At 38.2% G+C, this 22,604-nt stretch overlaps 1 protein-coding gene across 1 annotated transcript in view; it reads left to right on the top strand.

Annotated features, from left to right (window-relative positions):
- LRCH1 (leucine rich repeats and calponin homology domain containing 1) overlaps positions 1 to 14,771 on the top strand; it is a 242,002-nt gene extending 227,231 nt beyond the window's left edge. The window contains exon 19 of the mRNA XM_027848157.1: positions 12,349 to 14,771. Coding sequence (XP_027703958.1) covers positions 12,349 to 12,459 — 111 coding nt within the window. The 3' untranslated portion in view covers positions 12,460 to 14,771. The remainder of the gene's footprint in view (positions 1 to 12,348) is intronic.
- The last annotated feature ends 7,833 nt before the right edge of the window (positions 14,772 to 22,604 follow it).

The following is a 22,604-nucleotide window of genomic DNA, read 5'->3' as shown; positions in this document are numbered from 1 at the left end:
TCCCTCTGAATATTCCTGTGAACTCTGGCAGGCAAGTACCACCTAATATAATTCAAAGGAGAGATTTACTCAGCTTTCTTGCCACCCAGTCTGACCTAACCCAGATTGTATTGCATAGGCGAATGGCTAGTTTTCTAATAGAAAAAGCTACTATTACTGAGCCTTCTTATCATCTTGTTGACAAGGCTTCCCTTTCTCTCATGAAAACTGGGTGTTGATTGGAAAAACACAGGATTTAAAAAAAAATTATCCAACCTTGTTTTATGCTTGAGTAGGATAACCAGTAGGCACACCAGATTGTATGACCTGGTAACCCAATTCTATACAGCACCTAGCACAGAATGGTGAACCTTCAGGTGCTTAATAAATGCTTTTTTGAATGATATTTCAGAGTTTTTATTGGTATATCAATAGCTTTACACCAATGTATCTAGAGCAACTCTAACAATTTGATATTCTGAAACCACACAGTGCCTCATCTACCACCCCCATGAGAGAAGGTATGTTGGTGCTACTCTCTGAGGTTTTGATGGATAGTGTTTTTCCAGAAGCATTGTAGTATATTGTTGAGGAAGCTCAACATTGTATCCTTAGGTCAGAAAATGGAATGAATTCCTCTGTGTGCTGTCATTAAAAATTCTAAAACCTTTTCTTTTTCCTCTCTAATGCTACCTCTCACCAACTCATATGTCTACCATTTAGCAACTTTGAATGGTACGTGTACAAAGCTTGCTGTCCTACTGAGTGTGAAAGCTTTTTAGAGATTTGGTGGCTTTAATTATTTTTTTTTTTTTGTGGAAGAGGAACCACTTTCCAGCCCCTCCTCTTAATACTTCCTTTGTTTTTTCCTTCTTATAGCATCAGAGCTTAAGATGCAGTAAGCTCTTCTCTTGTCTATTTCTTCCAGCCTATTTGTATGACATTTGCTAAGAATGCCTCCTTCTAGTGACAGTGTTTGTAAGTTTGTAATTATTACCCACCCACAGTTCACTATCATTTATAAATGTTCAGAAAAAAAAGATAGAGTCCTATTCACTTATACCTTGTAAATATCAAGCATCAAAGGTACCAAAAAATATTTTTCTCTGGAAGTAGAATATGGCCGAGGTATCATTCCCTAGGCTGACTACCTACTTGACTCAGGTAAGACAACATAGAAGGAATGATAAGAGACATAGTTAGATGAGTAAAAGAATTTTTATATATATAGTTTCTATTTGATTATAAGTAGGGAGTGGAATTCAGGAAATTTCAGCTTGGATTATCTTTCCAGAATGCTTCCAGATCCCTAGATGACTCATCAAGAAGGGTAGGTCCTCATGAATACACATGAAATTTCAAGCCCATATAGATAGTCATGGTGTAATAGGTGACCAAATCCCCTAAAAAGAGATAAAATCAGGATGTTACTTTTGAAGGTTGGACTTCAGGTTGTAAAATTAGTTTGTTGTGTTCCATTTTGTTTAATACTTTGAACCAAGGCAGTGACTCTTTATGTATAATTCATTATTTCCTTTTTTTCTCATGGGAGTTACAAAGTTACCAGTGTAAGTAAATCCAGTTTAGGCTGAGAGGTTTTTAGTATCACTCAGATTTTCCTAAATGGTCTAATTTGCCTCATCATTCAGTCATTAAGTAATGTTTTCTCCTAACCTTATTTTGTATTTATATATTTAAGTAGGTATTTAATAAATGTTTATTGATTAATCAGACTTCTTGTTCAGATTCATCATTTTAGTGTCTGGGTAGACTCAAATTATTAGGATATTTTTATTATCATAATGAAATTTTTAAAGGCCTATAAGCTGGGTTAAAGTCACTTATTTATATCATCAGGGGAAATACTTTGATAAGTTTGTATGGACTTGAATATATGTAGTTTTGTGTGTTTCCTTTCTTTCTGTCTCTGTCAGCAGTTGGCTTCTGAACTCTCCAGACATCTCAAATTGAAGTGCCAGAAGGCGATTTTCGTTAATCTTATTTCAACAGGCAATGGGGATTGTGTGTATTACTTGAAAATCTTAATGAAATATACATATTCATATATATATTCTGTGTATCAGGAGAAGTTGCTGCTATTTCTGCCACAGTGTTTAAATGGTTCTATGTGACAAGAAGTTGTGTGTGACCTGTAGTCATAGTTCTACAGAGTATGCATGATGATTGTTATTTGGACTGTGTAGCATCATCTGCTCCTCTGACATCTTGGCTATTGGCTTCATGGCCCTGCTGTTCCCATTGAGCCAACCCATTTCCTACTGCTATATACTTGTGAGTTCTTTCCACTACTGCAGCTTCTCGGACACCAATGACCATCCTTGCCCTGGCTGGTTCTTTGTAGTATCTCTTCTGCTTGCCTTATTTCTACTGGACTCTTCAGCAAGCCATCGCTTGTGTGTCTTCTAACAGCAAAGGTTGCCTGAGAAGTTGGACAAAATTATTCTTTCTGTCTATGAAAGGCTTCCCTTCCTCTCATGCCTCCCTCAACATTTCCTTGTGAATGGCACTGTAGAAAGGCCACTGGACCCTGGAATCAGGAGACCTGGGTCCAAATTCTGGCTTTGACATTTCCTAGCTGTGTGACATTGAATGATTCATTAACTGCTCTAAAACCCTAGTTCCACATTTGTGGCATGGAGTTAATAATATTTGTAAGTAGCTTATTTGCAGGTTTGTTGTAAAGACAGTGATTTGTGAACCTTAAAGCTCTCTTTGCTTGTGGATTATTGTAATTTCTAAAGATCATAAAATTCTGATACATTGCTAAAAATCTCTGCAGTATTTGTTGTGAAAGATATGGGCCTTTCTCACCCCATTCTTATGAAAGCTAGCTCCACTTTTCCAGTAAGTCACCAGTAACATTGGTTTATGCCTATAAAGCTTCAGCTTTTGACATTACAACCCATAATCAGTCACTGAGAAATAATAATGTGTCATCCTTAAATGCACACACATTAAGACTTACAAAGCACATCCTAACAATGGCCCTAAGAGGCAGGTTGTAAATAAAAGTATTATTATCTTCACTTCCTGGATGAGAAAACTGAGATTCAAGTAATGTGATTTGTTGATAGTCACAGAGCTGGTAAATATTGAAGCCAGATGCCCCAGCTAACATCCAACACATATATCCACTACAGCTGCACTCCCTTGTAGAAGAATAGTAAGATGGTTTGGACTTAGGCTTTCCATTGACAATATAGCTGGGTCTCTTTTGGTTTTGATTTTTTTATTTTATGCTGTGTGCGTGCTTCTGTGTTTAGTCAGTCCTGCTGTTTAGTTGTTCGACTTGTGATTGCATGGCCTTCTGTTCTGGTTCATTTTTTTAGTGTTCATCAACTGGCCGACAATTATTTTTTTAAGCTAAGCTCATGGTTGAGTATCTGGCAGTGTTTTAGTATTCCATAGTATTTAATATTCCATGCTATAACTTTCTAGCTAAGAGCTCCTGTGCTTTGGCTTCTATGAAATCTATTTACTTTTAGTGTTTTTACCCGCTGATTTATCTGCTTTCTCTCCTCTTGTTTTTCTGTCTTCAACATTTTGAGGAGCAAACTTAGAACCCACATTTTCCCCAGACAGTATCCCAAGTAGGTTCTGCTTTAATACTGCAGCATGTGCTGCCCTTGAGGTTTTTCCTCTAATCAGAATGTCATTTTTCCTTGGCAGGCAGTCAAAGGGAGACCCAGAAAGTTCAGCAAACTACTTGCCCCCAGTTAGGACTGAGGGAAAGGAAAGCTGAATGTTCTTCCTCCAGCTAGCTGCCTCTCAGCCCTCTCTCCTTCCTTATTATTCTCTCCCATTTGCCTCCCCTGGCTGAGAAGTGCCAGGTTGCTGGCTCCTCATTACTTTTCCATTCTTGAGATGAGACTGGAGAAGGGAACCAGGCTCTATAAGCTGGCTAGCTGCCAGATCTTTCTTTACTCTGGACCAGAAGTTGTTATGCCCAAATTTAAAGCTTTTAAGAAGTTACTATATGTAAAAATCATTTTTCATTACTCACAAATCTTGCTTACTATTTCCTTCTCAGAAAGGAATGCAATCATTTATAAAAACAGTAATAATAAAACAATAAAAAAAATTATATAAGGACTTTATACTTTACAAAATACTTTTTTCACAACAACCCTGTAAGACAGATAATACAAGGTATTATCCCTCATTTTAATTCAGGGTGCTTATCTAAAACCCATACAATTTTGCTGTGGAAATTAGGATCAACCAGAATGAACAAGGTTTTCGCTAACATTTATTTTCTCCAACGGACTTAGTGTTTGAGTTGCGTTCACCTTATTTCACTGAACTGTTGTAATCTCGTCTAGCCAGCCTTTGTCAAATAGGGTGCAGACGAAAGTAATTTGTTATATTACATCATGATCATTTATTTTCTGTATTGTCTCATGATAAGATTGGGTTTCCAAAGTAAAACAGAACAATAGCACTTGCAAATTCTAATTTTTTTTAAGTAAAAAAGCATGACATTGGCCTAGTTTGAATGTGAACTCTAATATAACAGACCATATATAACCAATAATTGGATTTTTAACATCTTGTTAGCTAAATATCCAAGGATGTCTATTCTGTAAGCTGGGAAGCTTTGGCAGTGTTGACTTGCATCAAAGCAAAGTTATGATTCCCTGGATGGAACAGTAAGAAATACATTTTGTAGTCTAGCTCCCTAGTCTGATTCTCTTGAAGCTATATCTTGAAGCCAAGTTAGCATGACTTTAATCCCCTACCCTGATTGCTTCTATAGCCAATGAGAAGGAGCCTCAGGCAGCTATTGGATTTGAAGGTACTTCCACCCTAATGTCCAATCACCTGCTGACCTCTCCTCCTCAGTCTGCAGTTCCACCCCCTGAATTATTTTGCTGTAGGCAAGAGAGTCACATGTGGAAAGGACTCATGCCTGGCTTTTTCATTTTTTCTTTAAAAAGAACATTTTCCTTGCTTAGATTAGAATAATTCTGCTTGTATAAGTTAGCTTAATCACTTTTTGGAAAACGTTGAAATTTGCTGTGGTTTCCAGATATTGGTTAACATGTAGTAAATTAGTTTCTTATCTCTTACGTAAATAGATTGATTTCTTATGTAAGTGTGTGACTGACAGTCACAGAATTAATGCCTGATCACTGGACTTTGCCTAGTTTGGAAACAAGATGTTCCATGAAGCATTATGTGTACTCTTTCTGTCTCCAAGGTCACAGGTAATATGATAAATTGATACAGTGATGGTGAGGACTAATCCATTTCTCAGTGTATCTATCTATCTATCTATCTATCTATCTATCTATACATATATACATACATATGTATGTATAGATATGTATATATCTGCTTGCATTTCTATTCAGTCACATGAAATTCTTATGTCCAAGACCTTATCCATGATTTGGGGCCCTCAGAACACCCCAGAGAATGTAAATATTTTTAAGCGCTTTTAGATGAGCAATATGAAGTCTCAGAAGAAATGTTTGCCCACATCTTTAAAAGTCCTTAGTCCTCAGACTTGGCCACAGCTTCAGCAGGGCCAGATAAATTAAGCTTTCTCGACCTAGTCAGTAGAATAGTCAGTGAGCTACCAGTGGGCTGTTTCTCTGACCATCATCAATACAGGCTAATAATTGATAGAAAGTAAGGGTTTTATTTTGCTTTTATTGTGGCCCTAAGTTGTTTTACCTGTCAGTAGTGAGATGAGCGCCAGATTTGGAGGCAGAAGACCTGAGTTAAAGTCATTTTCTAGCCCTAAACATCTACCGGACCCTGGACAAGCGCCTTGCCTGCCTAACCTTCTGTATCTCTGTTTTCTGATTCATAAAATGAAAGGGTTTGACTAGATGAGGTATAAATCCATCTCAGCTCTAAAGCCAATCATATCTTCAATCAATAATAATTGTCATGGGCTTGCTATAACAATTAGCATAAAATTGTAAACATAGTTTGTCAGGTTTCTTTCCTCCCCCTCCCCCCTGACCCAAATACACCCCACACTTAAAATAAAACATTCTATGGTGATAATATCAGTTTCAACAAAGGAATAGAAAATGAAGAAACTCCTGGAATTTTTATGCCTTCTGTATTCTTAAGGTGTTAAAACAGATTTTCTTTTCTTTAAAATTACATTATCAGGGAGTTGTTCCACTTAACTTAAAAAAGATGTGAAGTTTATTTACATTATAGACTTGGAATAAGCTCTGTAGAAGGAATATGGGCCAGTAGGAAAGAGCCTGGATTCTGAGTCACTCCCTGGCTCTGCCACTTTGGAAAAGTCTTAATCTCTTTACGTCTCAGTTTCCTAAAGTGGAAATAAATCATAGCTGAATACAGATGATAATGCATTTCATGGAATTTAAAAATTTTTTAATTAATATGTTTCGGTCAGTTAGTCAATGAACATTTATTAAGTTCCTACTATAAGCCAGTCACTATGTAAAGCACTGGGGACACAAAAAGAGGCAAAAGACAGTCCCTGCCTTCAGGAAGGCCATGATCAAATAAAGGGGACAAGAAGCAAACAAATATGTACAAACAAGCTAGATACAGGATAAATAGAAAACACATGTTTTTAAATAGAAATATTGCCAATCCCACTGCATTCTTTCTCATTCAAGAGCTCTAGCTATCTGGTCTAGGCTTTCTCTGCATAGAACTTACTCCACTACACTACGTGTCTGTGTTAAAAAAGTTTTCCGTTTAATGTGCCATCTTTCTGAGTGGGATTTCTTTAGGTGTCTCGCAGCTTAAAATCATTAGGCCTAGGCCCAGCGCAGGGAAAGCATAATCTGGACTCTCTTATGCATGTCCTGGTCATTCAATTTAGCAGATGTTTATGAAGTATTGGGCACTGAGCTCCATACCAGGGATACAAGCCCCAAAACAGCCTCTCATCTCAAGGATCTTATATCCCATTGGGTGAGAAAGAAGTAAAGATGAGGTAATTTGAGAAGAGAGAGTATAGCAACTGGGACCTCTCTCCTTTTCCCTGTCTTGCCCCCACCCCACTCCAGTTTCTCCTTATGTTCCTTCATATTTCCATTGCACATACATACTGACAAATTTCACTTTAAAAAACCTCTCTATAGAAAAATTGAAGCCTATAAAACTAATAAAATAAGGTAGAGGAGGGAATGGGGCAGGAAATTATTTTCATCACAAAAAGATTCATTGTTCCACAAAAAGAATTGGGGATACAGGGTTGTTTTAGTTTGTGAACAGCCCTAGAATGCTTACTTAATTGTTGAATCAGAACCTAGATTTACTTGAGACTTTGCCTGAGCTCTTGTTTATGGCACCAGGTGCGATACATCTGTACATGTTATAAGCCTATTACTTGGCTTCCAAGTTAGCTTAAATAGGCAATAATTTTGCCTGTGCCTATATCCCATTTCTAGTCGACTGGTTGGGAGAATTTTCCTGATGTTTCTGAGGTGGAATTTTTTCATGTGGAGGCATTGCCCATTTTCTTAATTTCTCTGGGCCTCGCTTTCCTCATCTGTAAAATGGGGATCATTATTATTCCTGTTAAAACCAACCAGATCAATTTATATGAATAGTCATAAGAACAACAACTTAGTATTTCTGACTTTGTGGCATGTGTACTTCTCATGGCTCTTCTTTCACTTCCCACTAGATGATCCTAACAATCTTATGAAAGGATATCATTCTCTTGCTGGTAAGGAAACCAAAGTTCAGGGTGATTAAGCAAGTCATCCAGTGTCACAGAGAGCCCTCATAGCTCACATTTGCAGAATAGAACCATAAGGTTTTCAAAACTGCTTTCCCCTCTACTAGTATGCATTTATCTTCTGCCTTCTTTTATAACTGAGTCTCAGAGAGGTTAAGCATCTTATTGAATGTCGTAATTAACCGTAAGGTGTCAGAGCCAAGATTCAAACCCAGTCTCCGCTGACCACAAGTCCAACTTCCTTCCCACCATATTCCATTGCCTCTGACCAGAACCCAGGACTAGAACCCAGGTTGCTGACTCAGGTATTCTTTCAATCATTATCCTACCTACTAGCTGGTCAACAGATATATTTGCTCCTCTAGGTGTTTTGGCCATTGATTATGGACAGCCAAACAGACCTTACTCTGAAATTGCCCAGCTGGAGTGAGGCAGAGCAGCCATGAACGAAGGTTAGGGAAGTTTAGCAACATTTGCTACATTTGCCTCAGGCTAAAATGGGAGGCTGTTCTTCTCAGTTTCTCTACTGTCCAGATATTATGCCCCTTGTCCTAGCCATAGACCTCAAGGGCTAAGGAAGCAGCCCCAGATGAAATCCCTTTTCTTCTTTTAAGTTCTGGCACTAAATCAGTCCAGGGAAGCCTCCTGAGCTAGACTTCCTCAGTTCCTGTTTCACCAGGGAAATGTCAAATACCTTATAACTTTCATTGGCCGTATTATTCATTGCCCCTGGGTCCAACTTTGAAGGTAAAGTTTAATTGTCTTTAGCTGTTGTTCCTAAGACAGAAGTATGAATTTCCTAACTTTCCCATCTTGGGAAAGATAAAGAAGGGAAAGCTGAGGTTAGTGGTTTGCAGCCTGAGCCTCAGGGAGAGGGAATTCTGTGTGTGATTTACTGTTGTTGTCTAGTCTCTTTTATATCTGGTGACAGTGTTGGCAGTACTAAGCACGCTGGGGCCCTGGCTTTATGAAGTCAGCAGCTTCGGTGGTGACATAAAGTATGAGCACATGCAAGCGACAGACTTGAAGAATGGCACCCATGAATTTCTCTGCTCAGTAAATTTTCTTGCTGTGATATTGGTGAAATGACTAGGACTCTGTGAGATTTGGTAAACTTTTTCCCTTCCAGCTCATCTCATAATTGTGGCAGAACTTAAAATACACACACACACACACACACACACACACACACACACACACACACACACCCAAATAGGGTGTCAGTTTTCCTTTTCACATGCCAATAACAGATTATTTCAGAATAGGTTGTGTGGTACCTAAAGTACATCTCTCTATATGAATTAAAAAAAAAGTTTATGCTTAAGATTCATGTTGTTTGACCACTTGCAGGCCCTATAGTACAATTCTGTAAGGATAGAGATTTACAGCAAATTGGGTTAGGGTAGGCTGAATCCCATAAGGCTAGAGAAGATAGATGGGATTGCAAGTTAAGAGATACCTTGTTATTATTCAACAGAAGCTTCTTTAAAGGATAGAGAACCCTTCATCTATGGTGACATAAGATAGATCTTCATGGAGACAGAAGGACTGACCAGATACATTTATTTCAAATCCTGTAATTCTGATTTTCTAAAGACGATTGAGTTGTTCTAAATGGACATTGTATACTGTGAGGCATTTTGTAAATTCTGTTAACAGTCTTTGTGCATTCTATTAAAAGACAAACATGGAGAGGGACAGAGGGAATAAACATGTATTAACTGCTTACCATGTGCCAGGCACTATGCTAAGTGTTTAACAAATATTATCTCGTTTCATTTGAGGGCCTTGGCCTTAGAAATAAGGAGAATATGTTGTTGGTTAAGCTGGAGAAGTGTAGCTGAAATCTGTGTTTCCTAATAATGAAAAAGTTACATCTAGTAACTTCTTAAAAGCTTTAAATTTGGGCATAACAACTTCTGGTCCAGAGTAAAGAAAGATCTGGCAGCTAGCCAGCTTATAGAGTCTGGTTCCCTTCTCCAGCCTCATCTCAAGAATGGAAAAGTAATGAGGAGCCAACAACCTGGCACTTCTCAGCCAGGGGAGGCAAGTGGGAGAGAATAATAAGGAAGGAGAGAGGGCTGAGAGGCAGCTAGCTGGAGGAAGAACATTCAGCTTTCCTTTCCCTCAGTCCTAACTGGGGGCAAGTAGTTTGCTGAACCTAAGCATTACACACTGCTTCTGAATAGTTGTCCTAAGAGGTCAGGGCCCCCACTGTACCACCTGGTCAACCCACATCTAGAGTATTACACTAATTTCTGACTATCATATTTTGAAACAGACTGGCAAATTCAAAATAAAGAATTAATTTCTAAGAATTAGACTTGTCTAATACTGGAACGGGCTGCCTCAGAAGGTCAGAGTTATAGGTCTGAGATTGAGAGCTGAAAGAAACATTCCAGATCATCTAATCCAACTTCCAAATTTTAGAGATGAGAAAACTAAGAATAATATGTTGTTGGTTAGGCTGGAGAAGTTTTGCTGAAATCTGCGTTTCCTGATAATGAAAATGTGGCGAGGAGTTTGTTTTACGTAATGTAAGATCACTTCTGTTTATAAAAGTGTACGTCAAATTAAAATCATGAGAGGCTCTTCACTTTGCATCATTTCTTCAGCATTGTAGGAACCACACACATATATACACAAAGTCATTCTAATGTAGTCATTGAGTGCAGCCTTTTGACTGAGTCCAAGTTTTACAGAACAAGTAATCATCTAGGATGTTGTTCTGTAAAGTTTGGATTCAAAGGGCTGCTCTTGAGGACCTAGAAGGTCACATGTGGGCTCGAGGTCGCAGGTTTCCCACCCCTGGACTAGATCATAGAAAGCGTAGGGGCGGGAAGGAGTCCTGTTCTCAGCATCCCAGGACTTCCAGTCCAGAATTCTCAAGCTCGTTTTCTATCCTGCCATCAAGTGATAGAGGAGGATTCTGGGGTGTAATACGGGTATGCTGTATGCTTGGAAGATCAAGTTTGGGGTCCGGGTTTTGTTCCTCAGGTCTGCTTCTTTCTTCTTTTAGTGTACAGTCACAAAATCAACACAAACACACACTAGAAAAAGGGAAGAAAAATCTGCCTTGACTAGAGACATCGAACAAACTTGGGAAATTGAAATATCTGTTAACAACTTTAAACTTGTCAACGTTGATCTAGATTCCATTACTTAGATTAATTTCTAGTTCAGTCCTTATCTAATCACCAGCTAGCATAGAGCTGTGGAAGAAGTACTAGATTTGGAATCGAGAGGATCTGGGTTCAAATTCTGACTCTTATCACTACTGTCATGGCCATGAGGAAGTTACCTTTCTGGGCCTCAGTTCTTTATCTGTTAAATGAAGGGTTTGGACTAGGACTGAGGAATCTTAGTATAGCTAGAAGTGACCTTAGAGGCCATCTACCCTAATCCCCTTCATTTTGTACAGTAGAGGAAGATTTGCCTACAAGTACACAGGTAACAAGTGACAGAGGTAAGATGAGGAAAAAGGTCCTATTACTCCAGATTCAGTGGTCCTTCCTCTCTGCCATGCTGCCTTTCATCTTGGAGGAACCTTCTAAATCTAAATGTTCTCATCTTTATGATCTTAAACCACACCTAAGCATTACACACTGCTTCTGAATAGTTGTCCTAAGAGGTCAGGGCCCCCACCATACTACCTGGTCAACCCACATCTAGAGTATTACACTAATTTCTGACTATCGTGTTTTGAAACAGACTTTGGCAAATTCAAAATAAAGAATTAATTTCTAAGAATTAGACTTGTCTAATACTGGAACGGGCTGCCTCATGAGGCTGCCTCATGCCTTATAGGTCTGAGTTTGAGAGCTGAAAGAAACATTCCAGATCATCTAATCCAACTACCAAATTGCATAGATGAGAAAACTAAGAATAAGTTCCCCACTAATTCTATCACTAGATGGGGAAGTTAGTTAGATGACTATTGGAGGGTCAAGTTGTAAAAAGGGATTTGCTTTTCAGCTGTGCATTGAACCAGATAACCTCTGCTGTCCTTTCCAGTTCTCTGAGCTGCTAAGGAAATCCACAATGTCATTTAAAGAAACCAGAAGGCCAAATGCAGCCTTGGAAGATAGTGGAAATGTCTTAGCAGGGGAAAAAAAAGGAGGTTTTTGAAGACTGCAGTTAGAATTGTGTTTACAAATAGCCTTAAAAGTAAGGGAGTGAAATTGACTAGCTCACCCAAAGATCTCTGCCTGCTCTCAGGAGGTCACAGTCCGTGCTGTAAATGAAATCAGCACACCATTCTCCTTGGCCAGATTACTTGGGTTACTTGGACTGGGTAAGTGGCTGTTTGCAAAGTATTTCTCTGGGAAAGGAAATTACCTTCTCAATATTTGTAGCCTCAGGCAGATTGTGTCCAATGCAGCCTTTTCAAATAAACATTTTCTGAGCTTTCAGACATATTATATTATCCTAAGTAAATCCAATTAAGGACCCTTGCAGAACTGCTATCAAAATCAAGAGCAGTATTTTGGGGAAATGAACAAATGTTCTGGGAGCTGTAGGGAAGGGGCATGTTTCTACACTGGGGTTACATAAATATGATTATTCCTAACTTTTCCAATAGTGGGTTTAACTTTTTATATGCAGTAAGATTAGTAGAATCAGGTCACCAAATGATTTATTTGATTTCTTTTTTTATTTTTTAGGAAAAACTTTGTCTACCACATCACATCCTTGAGGAAAAAGGCCTGGTCAAAGTGAGCATTACAGTTCAAGCATTATTAGATATCACTGTAACAAAGGCTTTGTTCACATGAAACCGCCATCTCTTCTTTAAATCAACCCAACTTCACCAGAGGTCAAGAACTCTGCTCCTGAATTCAGTTACTCCCTTCCCACAGCACTCCTCCAAATTCCCAATCCAGAAGCGCATTGAAAGTCCTTCCATTGGGAGAGAGAAATTCTTCCTTTCACATCTGAAATCCAGCCTAGAGACTTGAAGTGGTGCAGCCAAGAACTAGCAACCATTAAGAAATGAGCAAGCACTTCTAATCAATGGAGCTTTCTTCCTCCTTCCATATTCACCCGCTGCATTTACCAAAGCACCGAGGACAGCTGTTTTTGCAGCCAAATGCATTCATTTTATTAGTACCAAACTCATACATTTGGGGGGAGGGAGTTAGGGTTTTCACCATCAGATTTTTTCAGGATGTTGCTTCAGACCCATTGCCTTTTAAAAACTATTTAGAACATACAAAATATTTATATAAATATTATTTATTAGTAAGTTGTTATTCATCCTTTGGATGCAAAATGTAAATTAGAAAACTGTATTTTATTACTGCTTTTTTGTGGTTAAACACTTTATTTTAATATTATAAATATTTAGTTATTTTCTATCCTATTTGGTGTGCAGTAGTTGTAGACTTTAGTAATCATGTTTTCTAGTGTATACGATTTTTTAAGAATTCCACAAAATAGGTGCTTCAATGACAGCTGTTTTCTTGGGGAGGCATTGTTCGTATTTTGCTTTGTGGAACATCAGCCTAATTTCTATCTCTGCATTCCATTCAATTTCTTACATTCCAGCAGTCCTGTTGTCCCCTACACTAATGAATTGACTTAAATCAGGAGAGCACCCACAATTTATTTGTAAATAGCTGTGATGATAAAAAGGAAAGATTAAACTTGAAGACAAAATGTGAACAACTATTTTTTTTGATTGATACTTATTTTTACTATGCACAAGACATTAAACTTTTAACACAAAGAATAGGAGTTAGCATCATGAATCTTGAAATATAATTTTGCACTGTAACCTGGGTAACTTAAAAGAGTTCAGCACTAGAGGCAGATACTGAGAAAACAGCACAAGAAAGTGAAGATAAAAAGTTTACTCTTTAACCAAAAAGGTCTTTAGTGGGCCCGGCATAAAAGGAAAAGTATTGATGAAGTTGTCAAAGTTCATTTAAGGTCCATTGCACCTGGATTCAGTGGAGTGATACTTTTTACAACTGCCATTTTTTTTAAAAAAGGAAAAGTTTCTGAGATGTAAAAAGTTTATTTTATTCTATTTTAGTGGGTGGGCTAGGGTTGGGGTGGGGGAGGAAAGGAATTTTTAGGGTTTCCAGGCAATTCTTAAAAGAATGCAAGATTTTTTTTCTTTGTCGTGAAACCCCAGAAATGAATCTCAAGTCCTCAGGCCAGCCATGTGAAGATGCTGCATGTAGTCTAAAGGGCGTCTGGTAGAGACAGCAGAGCAAGAAAGCTTAGGATCATAGGTGAAGAACTGGAAGGGACCCCACAAGGGCTTCAGTCCAACCCCTTCATTTTATAGATGAGGAAACTAAGACCCAGGGAGCTAAGCAAGTGTAGGTTTATGAAGCAGCAGGGTGAAGGAGAGAATAGAGAGAGCACTAGAAAAGAACCAGCCAGGAAAATACACAGAGGCAAAGATAGTGGTTTGAAAGACTTAGCTGTGTTTCAATCACACCACAACCTATTTTAGGCAGTTTATGTGTGTTCACTCTGATGCTGCATTTACAGAGACCAATATTCCGATATTCTTTCAAAGTCTTGCATATATGTGAATGAATGCCAACCACATTTCCCAAACGGCAGAGGGCAATTGTCATCATTATATTCATCAGCGGGCGGCGCAGCACCTGGTGAGGAAGCTAACGGGGAACTCAGCGGCAATTGACTGGGAGGACAGCGTGCATTAAATGTTAACTAACTTTAACCAAAGCAGAAGCTTGTGTTCCAAGGAAGAGGCATTAGCTGAAGAGTAATTTGGATTGGCGGCGAGCATATTGTTTCCTATATGATGTACTGTGCACTTTAACGCTAAATTAAAAATGTATTTTAATATTTCCCAGGGCTGCACAAATACCTGTTGTGTCAAACAGCACAAAAGGTGGAAAGAAGAGAGATTCTGAACAGAGTATATACAATTTAAAAAACATTCGAAGATTGATTATATGAATAGGAATATTAATTGCTGCATCTCGAGGGGCAAGAATGCAGGGTCCTGAAGTATTTTTTTTACATGTATATATGGCATCATGAAGCTTTGTAATCATTGTTTTGAGAGATCTTGGTTTTTTCAAAATTAAAATATTTCTTTTGATATCGATTTTCAGTATTTCCTTGAAGGTGGATATATAATACCAATGGCTCTCACGTGTTTTGTCATATGCCTTTTTTTAAAGTGCAGTCCTTGTCTGGCTAAGGTGTCTTCAAAAACATTTGCATATTCTACATGCAATAAAATGTGCATGGCCAACTGACTACCACGAACATAATATATAGAATGCAAGTAGCATTATCATTTAACAGTCATTTGTACAAGTCATCTTGTTTATTACTCACAATCTGATAAAAAAAATCACAACATAAAAGTAGAACAGGATCTTAGGGATGACTTATTTCAACCCTCTATTGTGTAGGACTCTAAAGGCGATAGAAGTGAAATGATTTAATTAAGGTCACTTTGGAAGTTAGTGGCAAGAGGACTGAGTCTTGAGCGATAAGATCTAGGTTCAAATCCCCACTCTGATGTTTGCTATCTGTATGACCTCGGTCAAGTCACTTAACTTCTGTAGGCCTTAGTTGCTTTATCTGTAAAATGAGAAGTTGACTAGATGGGCTCTGAGGTCTTTTCCAGCCTTACACTGTAATACTGTGACTAGAACCCAGGTCTCATGCCCAAGGGCAGCAACAGAGATTATATTGCTTTAAGTCATAAAAAGCTACAAATGCCTAGGGCCAATGGAAAAACAAAACATGGCTAGATTTAATCCAAGTCTGGACTAGGAAAGGCATAGGAGGCAAGAGATGTTTCTGCATCAGGAAGACACAAATTGTTTCAAGAAAAATAAAGTGAAAGTACATTGTGTGTGGTTTTTTAAAGAGATAATGTATGAGTTGGTAGGGGAAGAGAATTTAATGGTTAATTGATTAAATACCTATAAAATGGAAAAGAACAACTTGCTATATAAAAGAAATGCAGATGTCTTTACACAATGAGTGAAAGTGGGGAGCGTAAGTAAAATTTATTGCACATTAGTAGAATCTAGAAAGCAGAAATAGCATTCAATTTCGGATAAGGCAGTAGTAAAAATAGATAACATCCAGGGAGAGAAAAAAGGGAATTACATTATAATTAAAGGCACCATAGTAGTGAAACAAGATCTATATTAAATACATATGCATTAAATAGCATAGTACCTGAGTACTAAGGGAAAAACTAACTAAATTGTCAACAAAAAAGTACCCAGATGAGATAATAATCACAGATAACTCCAATATCCCTCTTTCAGACATCAAAATCTACATAATAAGAGCCAATTATGGATCAGAAGAGAACACTGGGAAAACTATCTTGGAACTCTGGAAATTATTGAATAGGAATCAAAGAGTTGTTTGACTTATACAAAACAACTGAGGACATTGTAGGACCTAAAATCCTCAATACAGAAAGGTTAAAATATTAAACATTTTAAAACATAGTAAGGATAATAATAATGCAGACCTAAATGAAGAATCAAATATATCTTAAATGAGTGGGCCAAGATATAAATAATGGAAATGAGTAATTATATTAAAAAGAATGAACCAACACATTAAAATATTTGGGATATATCTAAATTAGCCCTTGGGTTGTGTGTGTGTGTGTGTGTGTATTATACATACATACACACACACATATGTATATGAATATTTAAATCAATGAAAGTGTTAACAAATTGAGCATATAGTTTTTTTAAAAAACTACAAATCCCAATAGTTAATAATCCCCAAACTAGCATAAAGTAGAAATTTTGACAATCAAATAAGAGACAAATAAATGAAACACAAAGCCTGTTAAATTAACAAGTGATTTAAAAAAAAAAAAAGACCAACAAAGACAGGAAACTAAACCAATCTGATCTCATTTTTAAAAAGACTAAACTCAAAATTACCAGAGATGAGATGAGATGGTTGAATTCATGACAAATCAAAGGATGTAAAGAAAACTATCAAAAGGTATACTTTCGGGGTAGCAAGGTGGCACAGTGGATAGAGCATTGGCCCTGGATTCAGGAGGACCTGAGTTCAAATCTGGCCTCAGACACAGAACACTTACTAACTGTGTGACCCTAGGCAAGTCACTTAATCCCATTGCCTAGCTAAAAACAAAAAACAAACAACAACAACAACAAAAAACCAAAAGGTATACTTTGTTAGTCTGGTTCTGGATCTGAAGGAACAAAAATAGTCCTATATGCCTTAGAGGATTTAATGATAGTGTACCAATCACCAATTAAACTGACAAAAAAGGTTACAAGAAGTATATTTTTATCTCATGATTATCTTTGGGTTTCTGTCTTGGTTATATACATAACTGCAACTCAGGCAATCATCATACAGGGTAATTGATAAATAAAAGCCCAATTTGCAGAGATGTTAGGGATTGTTTGAGTTTCACATAATCTCAAGCCCTCAGAGACCATCTAATTAATTCATGCTGAACAAGAATCCCTTCTATTAACATCTTAGTCAAATGGTTATCCATTTCTTCGTTTGAGGACCCCCACAGAGAGAGAGAGAGAAAGAGAAAGGGAGGGAGAGAGAGAGAGCCTAGAACATAGCAGTCCATTACTCTTCTGGAGCACTAATTTTTTTAATCTATTTTATTTTTCCCCAAGTACATGTAAAAACAATGTTTAACATTCACTTTTAAAATTTTCAAGCTTAAAATTCTGTCCCTTCCCTTCCCCCCTCATTGGGAAGGCGAACAATTTCATATAGGTCATACATGTTCAGTCACGCAAAACGTACTTCCATGTTAGTCACGTTGTGAAAGAAAATAGATACATAAAAAAGAAAAAGAAATAAAATTAAAATGTTTTGATCTGTATTCAGACTCCATCAGTTCTTTCTCTGGAGATGGGTAGCATTTTTCATTATGAGTCCTTTGGAATTGTATTGGATCATTGTATTACTGAGAATAGCTAAGTCATTCACAGTTGATCATCATACAATATTGCTATTACTGTGTACAATGTTTTCCTGGTTCTACTCACTTCACTTTACATCAGTTCATGTAAGCCTTTCCAGGTTTTTCTGAAGTCCACCTGCTCATCATTTCCTATAGCACAATAGTATTCCATCACAATCATATACCACAACTTGTTTGGTCATTCCCCAATTGATGGGCATCCTCTCAATTTCCAATTCTTTGCCACCACAAAAAGAGTTGCAATAAATATTTTTGTACAAAAATGTCCTTTTCCTTGTTGTTTTTTTTAAAAATCTCTTTGGGGTACAGACCTAGCAGTGGTGAGAGCTCTAATTTTTTTTAAAGAGCTTTTCTTTATATCAATCTCAATTTGCCTTTAGGCAAATGTGACCAGTTTCTCCTAGTTCTTTGAGTCCAAGCAGAACAAGTCCAATCCTCTTCCACTGGACAACTCCTTTTGACTTTGTACTGGAAGACCACTATCAATCCTCCAGTGTTTTCTCCATACTTAACATGCCTAGTTTCTTCAATCCTAATTTGGCATGAACTCCAGGCCCTTCACCATCCTGGTTGCCCTCTCCTGGACACTCCCCAGCTTATTAATCCTCTTTTTAAAATGTCTTACTGAGAACTGAGTGTCATAATCTTGATGTAATAGGGAGGCAAAGCAAGCTAGATCCTTTTATAAATATGCCAATCAAAGGTAAGTAGACCTAGGTAACTTTGAATATATCAGTCATAAATAGATCAGATGAGCATAAAAACAAGGATTAGTAAGGGGCAGCTCGGTGGTGCAGTGGATAAAGCACCGAGGGTATGGCCCTGGAATCAAGAGGACCCAAGTTCAAATCCGGCCTCAGACACGTAACACTCAATAGCTGTGTGACTCCGGGCAAGTCACTCGACCCCAATTGCCTCACCACCCCCCCCCCCAAAAAAGAAGAAAGACTTAATTAAAAAAAAAAAACAAGGATTAGTAGAACTACTTTGGTATCAGCAGCTAATCTCCTGGATTCATTAGTCACAGACCCTGAGAGTTGGAAGAGACAACATTGGCCATCTAGTCCATTTTATACTGCTGCTTTGCAAAATAACCAATAAAGGGTTATACTGAAACAGACCTGCTTCCCAGTATAAAGCTGTTGAGCTACATGTGTGGAATGGGGCATACATTTTCTGACATGGCAAGTCAAAACACTATTAGCTTTTCTGCTTTTGGCAGAAATAAGAGAAGTTTGGGGAAAAGGTGAATGTGAGGGTTAAGATAATGAGTTCTGTTTTATAGACATCTTGAATTTGAGATACTTAACAGGAGATTCAGTTAGGTGGCACAATGGATAGAATACCAGACCTGGAGTCAGGAAGACTCATCTTCCTGAGTTCAAATCTACTCTCAGACACTTACTAGTTGTGTGGTCCTGAGCAAGTCATTTAACCTCGTTTGCCTCAGTTTCCTTATCTGTAAAATGAGCTGGAAAAGGAAATGGCAAACCATCCAGTATCTTTGCCATGAAAACCCCAAATGTGGTCACGAAGAGTCAAACACAACTGAAAAATGACTGCACAACAACAGGATATTCATTTGGAAATGTTCAATAGTTAGGTGGTGATAGAGTATTGGAGCTCAGAAAACTAGGGCTGAATATATAGATTTGGGAGTCATCTGTAGGAATATGATAAACCCATGGGAGTTAATGAGGTCATTGAGGAAGTATATAGAAAGAAAAGAGGGCCCTAGACAGTTTCTAAGGCTTAAAAGGATACAAATTTAGAAAATATGTTACCCCTCTACCTACCACCATTCACCAGAGTAACTGACCACATTTAGCCAGAAAGGAGTTGCCTCAAGGCAGTCAGAATTTAACTCCAAGTCTCCATAGACTGGACCTTTTGTGCTGCAGGTGGCAAAAACAAAGCAAAAACAAACAGAAACAAAAAACCTGCCACTTTAAAGGAAAACAGTCTTTTACATAAGGCAGGTTCTGCTCTTGTGAACAGTTGGAATCAACAAGTTTGCAGACTCAATCTAGGCCCAGTGTATCCTAGGGCATGAAAGGAGGTACAGCCAGTGTTAAAATGGATAACCATGCTTGTAACGTCTTCTGGTGGTCAAGTCTCCACAAGCACCAGGAGATGAGCTATATAGACCCTGAGTTTCTGCTCTTGTTGGCTGCTACCTGACTTTGTGCCATTTTCCTGAAAATGAAGTGGAAATCTGAGTCGATCTGTGTTGATCCTTTCTGAGTTTAAAAACAAAAGTTTAGTGAGAGAGAGGGAACACTTTCAGGGAATATGAGCCATGGTTGTTTGTCTGCGGCTTTCATTAATACAAGTATGTGAAAGTCAGCTCTGCTGAGCAGATGTTAAAAACATAAAGTCAGCCTTGTCTAGGTCTCAGCATAAACTTTCATTCACCTTGGTGTAGGGCAATTTAGCAGGTTCCTATCAATGTACATACAAAAACTTGGCTAGCAGTTTTACTAGAATAAGTAAATATCATTAAAATCTAGAACTGTATAAGTGCCTCTAACAATAAGACCCTTCTCCTTTGGTAAAACATTCAGGTAGTTAAGGTCGAATGTGACAGCCTGCTCAGGCATGTCAGCATTACTGAATCAATTATATCAAGCACAGACTTCCTTGTTGTACTAGGTATTCAATTTCATTAATTAAGGATGGAACTGGGAGCAGTTAAACCCCCACAAGGTCAGAGGATCAAGAAGGCAAGAGAAGGGGACAGTTAGTTGGAAATAGTCTACCTGACATTTCACTGAGCCTAAAATGCACTATGGTTTTAGAGGGTCAGTTGTATGTATGACTGAGAAAAAGTATTGTAGCTGGGTATTGTTGAGAGCACTCCTAAGGGAGAATGATCTCAGCTTTCTCCTCTGTAAAATGGAAATAAAAACCCTGTAGCAGATCTTCATAGGAGTGCTGCAAGGATCAGATGAGATAAAATATGTGTAATGGAGAGATTGGCCAACAAACATAGTCCTTATTTATATGCATGGCAGAGGTAATCCTCATTGGACTTTTAGAGAATTCACAGACATTCTCTGACTATGTCTGGCCCATTAACTACATGGTGAAGAAAAGACTTTTTGATTGTCTGTGATGCCAAAACTAGAGCATTTGAAAGACACTAACAACAACCAGATAAAGCAAATCTCTTAGTCTGGAGTTTTCTAGCCTGGCTGCCATTTGAGGAGGAAGATGAATTGCTCTGGAACTCAAGGTTGGGAAGGGACCTTCAGTCCTCTCTCACCCAGAGCCAGCATGAAACCAAGAGAACATGGCTCTTCTCTTTCTTCTGTCCCTGTTGTGTCCATTCTTTCCTGTTGAGTATTGGTGATGGCTATAACCTTGTGACCTTCAAAAGGTCAGGGAGTAAGCTACCAGAAGTCTGGGAGCTAAAGGGCATGCCAGATTTGCCAGAAGCCAGATGGTAGAGACCAAAGTTCAAATGAGCTGCCTGATCTAACTAGCATTAACAGAGATGTGGACTTGTCTGTCTATCAACTGCTACATTTGGAATGAGCCTTGATAGGACCAACACCATGAAGAAAATGATTTAAGAAGAAAATGATTTAAGAAGAAAATGTTCTAAGTTTGAGATTATTCTTCTCAGGGATCAATAGAGGGTGTGCCCTCAGGTATTAGAGGGAAATGTTTGTACTTCTTTACCTTCACAGTAAATATCCCCTTGAAAAAGTTGGTTGATGGGGGGGTGGAGCAAAATGGTGGAGTAAAAGTAGTGACTTGCTTGAGCTTTCCCCCAAACCCCTCCAAATACCTGTAAAAAAACAGCTCTAAACAAATTCTAGAGCAGCAGAACCCACAAAAAGACACAGTGAAACAAATTTCCAGCCTGAGACTACCTGGATCATTGATTGGAAAGGTCTATTGTGCCAGGCTGGGAGAGGACTCACAGGGTGAGTTGAAGATGAAGGGGCAATATCTGAAGAATAAAATTAAGGGTTGAGAGGATTATACTGGGAGAAGGAGAAAGGGAGAGGTAGAATGGGGTAAAATATCTCACATAAAACAGACAAGAAAAGGCTCTTACAGTGGAAGGGAAACAGGGAAAGGTGAGAAGGAATGAGTGAATCTTATTCTCATAGGATTTGGCTTAAGGAGGGAATAACATACACGCTCAATTGGGTATGGAAATCTATCTTACCCTACAGGAAAATAGGTGGGGAGAAGGGACAAGAAAGCAGAGGGATGATAGAGGGAGGGCAGATTGGAGGAGGGGGGTAATCAGAAGCAAACACTTCTGAGAAGGGACAGGGTCAAAAGAGAGAATAGAATAAATGGGGGGAGGGATAGGATTAAGAGAAATATAGTTAGTTTTTCACAATATGACTACTATGGAAGTGTTTTGCATGACTACACATGTATAACCTGTATCGAATTGCTTGCCTTCTCAATGAGGGTGGGTGGGGAGGGAGGAAAGGAGAAAATTTGGAACCCAAAGTTTTAAAAACAAACGTTAAAAATTGTTTTCACATGTAACTGGGAAATAAGATATACAGGCAATGAGGTACAGAAATCTATTCTGCCCTACAGGAAAATAGAAAGGGGAGGGGATAAGAAAACAAGGAGGGAGATAGAAGGGAGGGCAGATTAGGGGAAGGGGTATTCAAAATGCATGCCATCTTGGCATGGGGGGGGTGGGATGAGAAGGGGAGAAAATTTGGAACTCAAAATCTTGTGGAAGTAAATGTTGAAAACTAAAAATAAATACATTAATTTAAAAAAAAAGAAAATGACCCCCATTTTGTGCAAGGAGTATTTGTATCCCATTTACTCAGTAGGAATTCAACACAACAAGCTCTTGCACAGGGTTGATAAGAATGTATGACTAGATGGTCCTAAGAATCCTTGTAGATTTGCAAAGATTTTACAAGGTCTTTTCTTTGTACAATTACCAATTTTCCCTTTTTAAAACACCTATGT

Source organism: Vombatus ursinus, unplaced genomic scaffold (assembly GCF_900497805.2).
Source record: "Vombatus ursinus unplaced genomic scaffold, bare-nosed wombat genome assembly UNPS02005659.1, whole genome shotgun sequence".
In the NCBI taxonomy this organism is placed as follows: domain Eukaryota; kingdom Metazoa; phylum Chordata; class Mammalia; order Diprotodontia; family Vombatidae; genus Vombatus; species Vombatus ursinus.
This window is presented reverse-complemented; position numbering and strand designations above follow the sequence as displayed.